We start from the raw sequence: 13655 nt of genomic DNA, 5'->3' as shown, positions 1-13655 counted from the left end.
ACCAATTATAGAAATGAATTGAACTGAGTCTCCCTGCTTTGGATTATTAGAACCTTAAGAAATAAAATAAACCAATGCAATGAATACAAGCAGATCCAGGTTTGGATAAGGGATCAGTAAAAGTCATTGAGGATCAATTGGGGAAATTTGAATATGATCAGAGTATTTGTTATACTCATGAATTATTCATTTTTTCGGTATGCTAATGTTATTGTGGGCAAGACGGAATGTGCACATTTTTTAAAAGATTTTTTATGTATTTATTTGACAGACAGGGATCGCAAGTAGGCAGAGAGGCAGGCAGAGAGAGAGGAAGGGAAGCAGGTTCCCTGCTGAGCAGAGAGGCCTATGCAGGGCTCCATCCCAGGACCCTGGGATCATGACCTGAGCCAAAGGCAGAGGCTTTAACCCACTGAGCCACCCAGGTGCCCTTGAAATGTGCATGTTTTTAAAGATGCATGTTAAAGCATTGAGGGGTGAAATGTCATTAAGTCTGTATTTTAAAACACTTCAATAAAAAGCCACAGGCAATATTTTTTTAAAAGTCACTGCTCTTGGGAGAAGAAAGAACTCACAATGGTTCATTTATTGTGGCACTCTCTTTTGCCTGCTCTGCTCTACCGTCTGCTGGGCAAAACCCGCCGCCCACCACTCAGTAAGGCAAGACTCACTCAGAGCAACAGTCTGGGAAGCAGCCCTTACCTGCTCTTTTTCCTGCTTTCATCTCTTACCATATGATTCCTCATAACGTCCAAAGTCCTCAAAACTTTCATTTTGATCAAAGTTTGAAAATCACTTTCTCAATTCGATCCAAATTCACAAAATCAGAGCCTTCCCATCTTAGACACATGGCTACATTGTATTAGATCACAGCATTTTTTTTTTTAAAGTTTCTTTGACTGCTAAGGCATCCGTTTTATGGGATTAATAAAGGGAATAGTTCTTTCAAGCAATGGGATGAGTTTATCTTCCCTGCTCCACAAACATACCAGCTGTACCATGCTTATAAGTAAACAGTGTAGGAATTAGCTTGCCAGATACAACAAGAAGATCAAGTACTCTCTTGGCCTATAAATTTTTCCTCCTTCTCTTCTTCCCTCCACTTCCTCCTTTGTTGTTTTTATTTCCAATCCTTTCTTATCTATTACAAGTATAGATGTGCCTATAGTCCAAGGAGCCCCAAAGAGCAGTTGAGCGGGTGCTGAGGTAGAACAAAGATACACTGTGAAAAAAGTCATCACAATATGGCTTTTTGGAAGATAAAAGAAAATAATTCTTTTTCTACAATATTACTAACTCTATTCCCTACACTGTACTTTTCATCTCTGTGACTTATTTACTTTTTTCTTTTTTTTTTGAAGATTTTATTAGAGAGAGAAAGCATGAGCAGGGGCAGGGGGAGAGAGGGACGAGCGACTCCCCGCTGAGCAGGGAGCCTGATGCAGGGCTCCATCCCAGGACCCTGGGATCATGACCTGAGCCAAATGCAAGTGCTTACCTAACCCAGGCACCCCGACTTATTTACTTTTTATAACCAAGTTTGTACTTAATCTCCTCTTATCTGTTTCACCCATCCCCCTCCGCTGTGGCAACCACCAGTTTATTCTCTCTACTTAAGGGTCTGGTATTTGTTCAATTGTTTGGTTTTTTAGATTCCACCTGTGAGTGAAATTATACAGTGTCTGCCTTTCTCTGTCTGACTTATTTCACTTGGCATAACGTCCTCGAGGTCCATCTATGTTGTCACAAATGGCAAAATCTCATTCTTGTTTAGGGATGAGTAATATTCCACTGTGTGTATGCATGTGTGTGTGTGTGTCCATTCTTCTTTAACCATTCATCTTATCAGTGGACACTTGGGCTGTTTACATATCTTGGCTATTATAAATAATGTTGCAATAAACATAGGGAGGCATGTATCTTTCTGAATGAGTGTTGTCATTTTCTTTAGGTAAATACCCAATAGTGGAATTACTAGATCATATGGTAGTTCTATTTTTAATTGTTTGAGGAACCTCCATAGAGCCTTCCACATATACATATACATATACATATTGGTATATGTATATATACATATACATATACATATTGGTATATGTACCAATATACATTCCCACCAACAGTACACCAGGCTTCCCTTTCTTCCACATCCTCGCCAACACTCGTTGTTTCTTATCTTTTTGATTCTAGCCATTCTGATAGGTGTAAGGTGATTGCTCACTGTGGTTTTGATTTGCATTTCCCTGATGATGGGTGATGTTGATCATTTCTGCATGTGTTGCTGGTCATCTCTATATCTTCTTTGATAAAATGACTGTTTAGACACTCTGCCCATTTTTAAATGTTTTTATGGAATGCCCATTTTTTTAGTGTTTAGTTGTATCAGTGCTTGATATATTTTGGATATTAACATCTTACCATTTGCAAATATCTTTACATCTTACCATTTGCAAATATCTTTTCCCATTCAGTAGGTTGCCTTAGTGTTTTGTTGATGGTTTCCTTTGCTGTGCAAAAGCTTTTTATTCTGGTGTAATCCAAATAGCTTATTTCTGCTTTTGTTTCCCTTGCCTAGGGGACATATCTAGGAAAATGTTGCTAAGGTTGATGTCAAAGAGATTACTTGCCTGGTTTCTTCTAGAAGTTATATGGTTTCAGGTCTCACATTTAGGTCATTAATCCATTTTGAATTTATTTTTGAGTATGGTATGAGAAAATGGTCTAGTTTCATTCTTTTGCATGTAGCTGTCCAAAGAATTCTTAATTATGGCTCTTAATTATAATCGAGCAACTCCTAATGGTTTGTCATGTAAATTTTTGGTGTGAAATGGAATTCCAAAAATCGTTATCTACTTTGGAGAAAGAGAGCTCAAAGAAGCAACTGGGGTTTACCTAGTTGAACAGGTTGGCAGTGGGCAATTAAAGGTGGTAATATCCCAGTTGGATTTCACTGCTACTTAATAATACAAGCTTTTAAGTTGGTGTAGTAGGCTTGCAGGAACAGCTGGCAAAACAGCACTGTTTGTCATTGAGTTTACAATGCAAAATTAGGGCTATCTCGGGTGTCAGCGGTTATGCATTTTTAAGCAGATGTCACCGATATTAGAAATAAAACAACAATAGGGATCTAGGCCCTGGAGGTAAAGCCAGGGTAGGAAACAGTCCGTGCCCCTTTTAAATGAAGCTCACCCATGCTCACAGTATTTAAAAGAGCTCTGGGGTTATATTCAGCGCGTAAGATTTCTTATCGTTGTGATCATTTGCCAGGATGCAAAACTCTTTCAGGAAAATAAATTTCTGGGCCATAGTTTTATTTTTGTCTGGAGTAATAATAACAGCTATACATTCTAAATAGTCCTAATTTCAGATATTTTGTTTCATTGTCCTCACAAACCAGAAAGCTCTAATCTTCTACTTGGGAACACCAGTGACCCTCCTGAGATTCTTGAGGGGAAAAAAAAAATTTCAGTTAGCAGAGAATTAATAGGAAAGGAGGTGTGAGACCTTTAAGCTCCCTTTCTCACGATGTTCTGTTTTATTTTCAGGAGAGCCTTTATTATTAGCTGGTATTTTCTTGTCGATGATCTGTCTCCCCCAGTGAGAACATAAGCTCTGAGAGTAGGGACGTGGCATCATTCGTCCCCATGTGCCTCCGACAGTGTTTGGCCCTCACAGTGCCAAAATACTCCACAGACAGTGGCCGAGCAGACTCAGGGTACGAAGGGCAGTGTGGAAGGTAGGAGCGCGCTGCTTTGGGAAGGTCGTGGAGCTGAGACTGACTGACTGCACAAGGGAGTGGGCGTCGTGGGTCATTTCTTCATTCAACAAACATTTATCGAGAGTCCCCTGGCAACATATGGCAGTGAACAGACTGACATGGCTCCCGCCCTCATTAAACTTCTATTCTACTGGGAGAAGAGACATTTAAAAAAATCTAGTTACAGATTCTGTCAGGTGTGAAAGAAGAAAAATACGGCTAACTCCGTTATAATAAGGGCGCTGTGTGATGGCTGCACGACTTGGTGAATACACGAAAATCCACTCAAGTCCACTTAAAAAGGGTGAATTCAATGGTCTATTAATTAAACCCCAACAAAGCTATTACCTGAAAAGGGGTACCGCAGTGGTTATCCTTGTGTTTCTGGTTACATGGTCCTGCCTCTGACATTGACTAGCTGTGTCCTCCTGGACAATTTCTCTAACATTTCTGTACCTTGGCTTCTTCATCAGTGAAATGAAAACAATAATAGCATGCCGTCTCGGATCGTTCTGAAGGTGGATCAAGTTAATGCTCCCAAAACACTGACAGGAGGTGAGCTGTTCCCACTTCTGGGGAGTCAGGGAGGGAACAGGAATCCACTTGCAAGAACACCCAGCAGGCAAAATCAGTAACCTCTTGAGCTCTAGCCCTTGCCCCCTAGAAACTTCCCTTGTAGGGCTCTGTTCAGAAATTCTAGCTTTGCACAGTGGCAGCAGCATAGTCATTGGTTTATCTAAGGCATGATTATTGCTAATTAAAAAAGGTGAAGGCACTGTATTTTGGTATATTTTGCTTTCTGAAGAAAGCTCTTGTGTGGTAGAAACTCACAGTGTCATAAACGTATCTGAAAAAACAGTGGCATGTTCTCCCATTTCGAACACAAAGTAAATTTTCTGCTTTTACTCTGGAAACTTTTTTTATTCCTAAAACAGCTTTATTGAGACATAATTCACATACCTTAAATTTACCCTTCTAAAGTGTACAGTTCAATGGTGTTCAGGAGAGCCACGGAGTTGGGCAATCATTGCCACTCTCAAATTCCAGAACATTTCACCATCCCAAAAAGACACTTGAGATGCCTCAGATGTCCTTCCCCAGTCCCCCTTCCCCCCAGTCTCCCCACTCATTCCCTTTCTGTCTTTATGGATGTCTCTGTTCCTACCTTTATTCTTGGAAAGGCATGTGGAAATGTACTGTGCTGTCTTTGGGGTTGCCAGAGTCTACCCTCAGATTCTAGAGGGAAAATAAATGATTTCTGATCAATTACAGTTGGAAGCAACCTAAGTTTAAGAAAAGAAAGAAAAAGAAAATTTAAAATCGAATTTATCTTCACAACTTCACAAATTGGTAATTTTAAAACAATGCTTCCTAGTTAATTTGGATTTTACAGGAAATATTCCATTGATAATTACAGTGAACTAGACTGACTTTAGCATTTTTACCACTAGAAACCTGTACTTGTTTTATTAAACATAAGAACTTGAGTCTGATAATGATCATTATTGCATGTAAAAAAGGTCTATTTCTGGCTGAGGTTATATGACCCACAACTGACCAGATTACTACACTATAAAACATTCTTGGGAGAAAAAAATACAACATGCTGTGTTTTGTTTTGTAAAGCCAAATCACAGATTAGCCAATGTTAAAGAAGTTCAAAATGTTGGTCTCTAAGCAGTTAGCACTTCTAGTCTTTAAAGTTCTGCTATTTTATAGAACTGCCAAGACTTAAGGATCAAAGGCTGGTTAAAGGTTCTCCTTATTAAGCAGTGGGCAGCTCCATGGGTGAGCGGCACGAAAACAAAATAAGATTATAAGAACGACTGTGTGTGGAATGTACGTCTTAAAACTTTTCATCAGAAAGCAAATCCCCGTTCTTTAAAATGGTCAACATAATTAAGATCAGTTAAACTCAACCACAGTGACTCAATCTCTTGACTCTACTGTGATGCCCGCGTCTGTGAAATTATCATGAAAAGGCAGTTTGTGGGCTCCTGGTTTCACTTCAATATGTAAAGAGCTTGGAAGATATTGGGAGGATGGGAGTGATTAAAAAAAAATGCTGAACAAACTGAAAAGCAGTTCTTCTTAGATCAATCAGAGAATCAAGGTAACAGGGAAAACTACTGCCCTGAAAACTGGAGAGACAGAGAGAGTCAGACAGACACACAGACCTGGATAAAGCTCCAGAGAGGAAGTCTATCGCTGGTGCTGGTATCGGCAAGAACAGTTAGCCTCCACTTACCAAATTGCCAGAGGCTCAGTGTGCCTTAGCTTAAGTGTTATAAATCCGGAGGGGCCAAGGCTTGGCAGGGTGGAGGGAGGCCTACTCTCCTGAGTTTTACCTCTACGAGCCCCACCATGTTCTCGCTGTGAGGTGAGGCCTGAAGAAAATCCCTTCCTGCCTCTAGCAGTGGGGAGGGAAAAGAAACCGGTTCAAAGTATTCCCAGAGAATTCTGTTCTTTGTTCTGTTCTCTGTATAAAAGGCCAGCTCTCTGGGTGCCTGGGTGGCTCAGTGGGTTAAAGCCTCCACCTTTGGCTCAGGTCATGGTCTCAGGGTCCTGGGATCGAGCCCTGCATCGGGCTCTCTGCTCAGCGGGGAGCCTGCTTCCTCCTCTCTCTCTTTCTCTCTCTCTCTCTCTGTGCCTGCCTCTCTGTCTACTTGTGATCTCTGTCAAATGTATAAATAAAATCTTTAAAAAAAAAAATAAAGGCCAGCTCTCAAGGAAAATTACCCTCTGACCTGAGGAAGGGCAATTAGCTATTAGCTAACTCCAGCCCCTTCCAGTCTTCCTGTCTCACCTATGAGGTGGGATAACCAAGAAAAACTTGTGAAGGTAACTGTCTGGGGTTTTTCCTGGGGGCACAGACCCACAGGAAGATGGGTGGCCTGATCAAGGAGTGGTGAGTGCTTCTCCCAGCACACTTCATCTACAGGCATCCGTATATCCTAGAAGTACAACTGCTAAATTTAAAGAATGACAATTTTCAAAAGCTTCTCGCACCCGTTGAAAAATTGCCTTTAAAGACTTCAGGCTAACTTATCCCTTCAGTAGTAGAACCAAAGTTATCCCATCCTACTGCCACCTCAACAAGCCCTGGGTGTGAGGGTGGTGTAAATGATCTGGTTATGCTAATCCAAAAAGAAAAAAATAGTCATATATTGTTTACCTTGCATTTCCCTGGCTTCCGGGTGAGAGTAAATATATTTCACATATTTGCTGCTTATCTGTATTTCTATCTCTCTGATATGTAAGTTGTTTTTGTTTTTTTGTTTTTTGTACTGGCAGGAGCTCTTTTTTTTTTTTTTTTTTTTTTTAAGATTTTGTTTACTTGAAAGGCAGAGATCACAAATAGGCAGAGAGGCTGGTGGAGAGAGAGGTGGGGGAAGCAAGCTCCCCGCCAAGCAGAGGGCCCGATGCAGGGCTCGATCCCAGGACCCTGAGATCTTGACCTGAGCTAAAGGCAGAGGCTTAACCCACTGAGCCACCCAAGCACCCCTCTTTTTTTTTTTTTTAAGAATATGAGCAATTTTGGTCTCCTATCTGCTGCACATGTTTTCCCAGTTTGTTTTTCATTTTATGCTGCTTTTTTAAAAATCATTTTTTGTTTAAAAAAATTTCAAACCCACGGAGAAATGGAAAGAACAGTTAGTCTCCCCTTACCCTTCCCACAGACCACTGAAGTTTCCTGTCTTGTTCCCTGTGCTCTATATCTCTCCCTGTGACTAGGTCATAGTCACAGTTTATCCAAGTGGAATGCACGTACCACGGTGTAACTGCCCACAACAGATGGGCTCCGGGATGTCTCATCAACTGAGGAAAATGGACCTTGTGATGGCCACTCACAATGCAGTACAAACTTCTTTTTCCCCCTCTCACTAATGCTCACTGTGATCTATTTGCTTTGTTCTTGCTTCCCCTTCTCAAACCCTCACACAACAGAATACACAATGAAGATTTCCGCGGGTTCTGATCTTGTGGGTACAGCCGGTAGTCACCCTCCCCGTGTCACTGACAAAGCGTGGTCATTAAGAGCAGTGTGAGCCCTTATCACCGGAGCAATAAAATCTGTGAAAGCCAATCACATGAGAGGAAGAACCACACTTTGACATGGAAGTATCACTGTCAAAGTGGGATAGTAGCGGAACCTATTTTGAAAACAATACAAAAGCTCTCTGAGCTCTTTGGAGCAAATAGGCCACTCTTGAGAATGTCCTCATCCTTGTTTTCTGCATGCCAGCTAGGAAAATCTTGCATCTGCTGGCATCCATTGTTACCCACTTTGTGTCCCTCCTGGGTTTTATTTCTACTGGACAAAATGACCAGATTTTCCCTTCTTGCTGGAAATCATCTTCTGTGAAAATGAGGCTTCTTGATTTAGAGGCAGCCATGGTGTGGGAGACTGCTTGATCATAGACAGGTGACCGGCCTTGAGTCTGGGCCTCATCACCAACGACCAGGGTGACTGGGGCCTGCTGGAATCCTCAGTATCCTTAAAAGGAAAGGATAAAAACATGTCTTATAGGGTAGCATAAAGTCCTCTGCAAACTGTCAAGTGTTCGGAAGCTATTGGCGACAATGATGAAATTCACAATAATGATGAAAATGAAGATGATGATGATTGTATCTGGTCTGTTCTAAATTATTTTTTAAGGTATATCCAGGGACAGTAGTCCTTTGGAATGAACTCTCCTGATTTCCTGGGTTTCCATGGATGGGATGAAGCCCCATGTGTCTGAACAGTGTTGATTCTCCGTCACTCATAGCAACTTTGCTTGCTGTCAAAGGAGCAACAGGGATCCGCGGTCCTTATTACGGCACCCCTCTCAGATGAAGCTGCTTCTCTGGACTCCTGGCGCCTCTGACACACACTACAGCACACTCACAGTTTAAGCAGACAATGGCACTCCCACCGGTCTGCCTGCCGGGTCCCACTTCTGGCTCATTCCTAGTGCAAAAGGCTTACTCCAACCCCTCATAACAATGGGGTAGCTGAATTTCCAGGACCAGGCTCTTGATCATATAGAGGCAGACTCTCTATGTGGCCAAAAGAATACTGATTCCAGGGAGTTATGCTTGTACTGGGGATTCTAAGCACAAATTATCTGCATTAGGAATAACCAAGAGTCTTTGTTAAAATGCCAATTCCAGGACAATCTGGGAGCCAGCAAAAAAGGATTTGGAAACCAAAGTTTAAGAACCATTGTTCTAGACCTGTGGTCTCTCAAATAGGATGCCCACATCTGATCGATCCATAACAGAATGCCATTGGTTATGTAGGGAGAGTATAAGAACTTCTGTTTACACCAGATAAGAAATACGTAAAATAAGAAATAGAAATAAGAAATCACTTGGTGCTACTATTTAATATTAAGCTTGTCCCTGGATCCCTCCTGTGGTTATGTCCCCTGCAGTTCTGGAGGCCTCCTGAGAGTGGAGCCTCCAACAAAGGCACGAACAGCGGGGTCTGTGTGATGTGTTTTTACAGCGTTAGAATGTTCTGGAGTTTACTTGTGGAGTGAATGTATGGATTCTATTAATTAATTTTCAATCGAGCCTGAGAAAATGGACAGGTGTCTTAAAAAGATTCCTGCATCCTAGAGGAGAACATAGGCAGTAACCTCTTCGATATCAGCCACAGCAACTTCTTTCAAGATATGTCTCCAAAGGAAACAAAAGCGAAAATGAACTTTTGGGACTTCATCAAGATCAAAAGCTTCTGCACAGCAAAGGAAACAGTCAACAAAACAAAAAGGCAACCCACGGAATGGGAGAAGATATTTGCAAATGACAGTACAGACAAAAGGTTGATATCCAGGATCTATAAAGAACTCTTCAAACTCAACACACACAAAACAGATAATCATATCAAAAAATGGGCAGAAGATATGAACAGACACTTCTCCAATGAAGACATACAAATGGCTATCAGACACATGAAAAAATGCTCATCATCACTAGCCATCAGGGAGATTCAAATTAAAACCACATTGAGATACCACCTGACACCAGTTAGAATGGCCAAAATTAGCAAGACAGGAAACAACGTGTGTTGGAGAGGATGTGGAGAAAGGGGAACCCTCTTCCACTGTTGGTGGGAATGCAATTTGGTGCAGCCACTTTGGAGAACAGTGTGGAGATTCCTCAAGAAATTAAAAATAGAGCTTCCGTATGACCCTGCAATTGCACTGCTGGGTATTTACCCCAAAGATACAGATGTAGTGAAAAGAAGAGCCATCTGTGCCCCAGTGTTTATAGCGGCAATGGCCACGGTCACCAAACTGTGGAAAGAACCAAGATGCCCTTCAAAGGACGAATGGATAAGGAAGATGTGGTCCATATACACAATGGAGTATTATGCCTCCATCAGAAAGGATGAATACCCAACTTTTGTAGCAACATGGACGGGACTGGAAGAGATGATGCTGAGCGAAATAAGTCAAGCAGAGAGAGTCAAGTATCATATGGTTTCACTTATTTATGGAGCATAACAAAGAACATGGAGGACATGGGGAGATGGAGAGGAGAAGGGAGTTGAGGGAAACTGGAAGGGGAGATGAACCATGAGAGACAATGGACTCTGAAAAACAACCAGAGGGTTTTGAAGGGGCGGGGGGTGGGAGGTTGAGGAACAAGGTGGTGGGTAATAGGGAGGGCACGTATTGCATGGAGCACCAGGTGTGGTGCAAATACAATGAATACTGTTACGCTGGAAAAAAAAAAAAAAGATTCCTGCAAAAAAACAGACTGTATTTTGAAGCCAATGAAAATGGGCATCAGTGAAAAATAAGAAAATGCCAGAACAGACACTTACTCATAGCCTGAGCTTTTCTTCAGCCATACTAGAGAGCAAAAATGATGATAAACCAATCAAACTCATGAAACATCTGCCAAATCTCCACCCCCAACCACCAACTTAAAAATGATCCAGAAGACTGGACTGAACTCCAGACTCCCGTTCAACCAGCATCCATGCTGAAGCTCCACGAAGTGTAGAGTGTGTTTCGGGTTATTAGCTACAGCCAATATAAAGCCATCACGACTGACAAGATGAAGGAACCAGAACATTATAATTAATAACCTTTTTTAGCAAAAGAAAATCTTGTGCTGTTAATAAAGTAAAATATTTTAAACTGTTTCATCTTGTCTCATTATTTAAATGTTCTTTTGTTGGTATATTTTATAATGTATTCACTCCCTAGGATAAGTATACAATTTGTAAGTAAATACATGTAATGGATGCATGCTTTATTTTTTAAACCAATGGCCTTGTGGGATAAAAGGCCAGGTCCAGCTTGTTCCAGCTCGAGACTCTGATAAGCTAAGTCTCCTCCTCCAGCCTCCCGAGCAGTGTTGAGATAAGCAACCTGTTCCTCAGTGAGTCCCGGCATCAATCATGTAAAACCACCTTCTTACTTGGGTATTCGGAGGACTTTAGTCATGGAACCTCAGAAGAAAAATGCAATGAATTGGCCAGTCCCACTGCCCTCAGGCATAAGAACCTGAAGGAATTCTGGGTTCTGCAAACAGTTTTGCATAGAAAGCTCCCAACAGAACATAGACTCTGACGCCAAGTCTATTCACGATAGTCTCTTGGGCACCCCCATAAGTTCAGAGTCCGGTGTGACTATCGACCCAGGAACACACGGGTCACAGACAACGATCCCTGATCTCCTGGCTCTTCTGTTTTCCCTTTCCGTCTTCTGCTGCTGCTTCTCTTCCTCCCTGAGCCACTCCCCGTGACTCCCACTCCCAGGACCTGCCTGCTTACTTTAAAGATTTTTTTTTTTTTATTTGACAGAGAGAGCTCACAAGTAAGCAGAGGCAGGCAGAGAGAGAGGGGGAAGTAGACTCCCCACCAAGCAGAGAGCCCAACGCGGGGCTCTATCCCAGGACCCTGAGATCATGACCTGAGTCGAAGGCTGAAACTTAACCCACTGAGCCACCCAGGCACTCCTGCCTGCCTGCTTACTTTAAAGACCTAGTTTGGATTTTTCTCCTGTTTTCGACCTAGCTCCTATCATTTCATTTCCAAGTTGCATGGGCTCCTTTAGCAGCTCTTTTAACACACCCACAGCCAGGACGGAGATACTCCTGCAGGCTTGTCAGGCTCTACAAACATGCCAGGCTCCCATCTTCCTGCCGGGAGGACCCGCTATCATACTATTGTCTTGAATAGGAGGGAAAGGATCCAAGGACTGTTTCTGGGAGCCAGCCCCATGCCCCAATTAATGGTGAAGTCTTCTTTCACTCTTCCAGACCCTATAAGGGGCAAGGACAGTCCTTGGCAAGGGAGAAGAAGTGTAGAAGAAAGGTCTTTGCCTGAACGTTTCTGCTTTGTTCTCTGTGGCTGTAATTGCTACATAGTTCTCTCTTTTCAGCTATCCTAACTTGCAAATCGGCATGCCAGACTCTCTGTTCTTTGTCAGGATGGAAGAACAAAGAGATATCCAGAGACAGGCCAGGAGAACATCATCAGAGTTCACGACAGACAGCCATCTCTTCTCCGGTTTGCTTTCCCGAACCCCTCAATCCTGAGGCTTTCCTGCTTGATGCTGCTTGTACGTTCAGTCTTTGGCCATAGCCTACCCCAGATTGTCGGCTGCCATCCACAAAGGCCTCACACCTTGCCTGTAGGGTTCCCTTGATTTCTAAGAGCCAATCAACGTAAGTTGGAAACTGACCTCCAATATTTTCTTCTCCAAGAATCCCTTTCATTATTTTCTTTACAGATACCTTGTTTTAAAAGATTATGAATATTAACCTATTTTCAGGTCTTTTTTTTTTTTAAGCTTTTATTTGTCAGAGAGAGACAGAGCAAGTGAGCACAAGCAGGGGGAATGGCAGACAGATGCAGAGGGAGAAGCAGGCTTCCCGCTGAGGAGGGAGCTCAATGTGGGGCTGGATCCCAGGACCCTGGGATCATGACCTGAGCCAAAGGCAGACGCTTAATGACTGAGCCACCCAGGTATCCCTCCAGATCATTTTTTAATTCCCAAATTAAAAAAATCAAAGATATAAATGATGAAAAACTAGACAGATGAGGGAAGGGTTGCCTCTATAGGGGATGATGGATGCCTGTGGCACTCCTTCATGTGGGGGAAAGAGGGACAGATGTCCTCAAGGCTCTGCTCCCCACTACTGAATGTTGGAACTTGGTTATGTCAGTAGATTTCCATGTTTCCTTGTGTACTATTTCTGTAACGACCTCACAATCTGATACTACTCACTTAGGCTTAGTATATATTTACAATGCAAATAGGGCTATAAGGTTTTTAAGCTTAGCACAACCTTATACTACATATACTCAAGTTCAGGAGGCCAACTTGTAAGAGGTTCCAAAGCAAGGCAAGGCAATTTCTCGCTAACTCAAGTCTAATTTTAATAAATCATCTCTTAGGATGTATTACATTATGAATATTTTAAGCAAGTTTTATTATTTTTGGTTTTTTTACTCTGGATACCCAAATCATCTTTACAATAAAGCACATAAAACATGTTAAAAACTGTAAAGAAAGTATCATGTGATCTTAATAGCGTAAAAATGGGTTCACATTAAAATATTTCCTTTATGACAATTATCACATGATCTCTCTGATACGAAGAACTTTAAAGCAGGGCGGGGGATTGTGGTGGGTAGGGAAGGAAAAACATGAAACAAGATGGGATTGGGAGGGAGACAAACCATAAGAGAGTCTTAATCTCACAAAACAACCTGAGGGTTGGTGGGGGAAGGGGGAGATGGGTGGCTGGGTGATGGACATTGGAGAGGGTATGTGGTTTGGTGAGTGTTGTGAAGTGTGTAAGTCTGATGATTCACAGACCTGTACACCTGGGGCAAATAATACATTATATATTAATAAAAATCATTAAAAAATATTTCCTTTAGGAG

At 42.0% G+C, this 13655-nt stretch overlaps 1 protein-coding gene across 2 annotated transcripts in view; it reads right to left on the bottom strand.

The window, feature by feature from the left end:
* Positions 1-13655, bottom strand: part of IQCH (IQ motif containing H) — a 192281-nt gene that overhangs the window by 167649 nt on the left and 10977 nt on the right. For both annotated transcript variants that reach the window (XM_046009107.1, XM_046009108.1), the window contains exon 4: positions 4923-5040. In XM_046009107.1, the coding sequence (XP_045865063.1) occupies positions 4923-5040 (118 nt within the window). The remainder of the gene's footprint in view (positions 1-4922; positions 5041-13655) is intronic.

The sequence above is a fragment of the Meles meles genome, chromosome 6 (genome assembly GCF_922984935.1).
Source record: "Meles meles chromosome 6, mMelMel3.1 paternal haplotype, whole genome shotgun sequence".
NCBI classification, from domain to species: domain Eukaryota; kingdom Metazoa; phylum Chordata; class Mammalia; order Carnivora; family Mustelidae; genus Meles; species Meles meles.
This window is presented reverse-complemented; position numbering and strand designations above follow the sequence as displayed.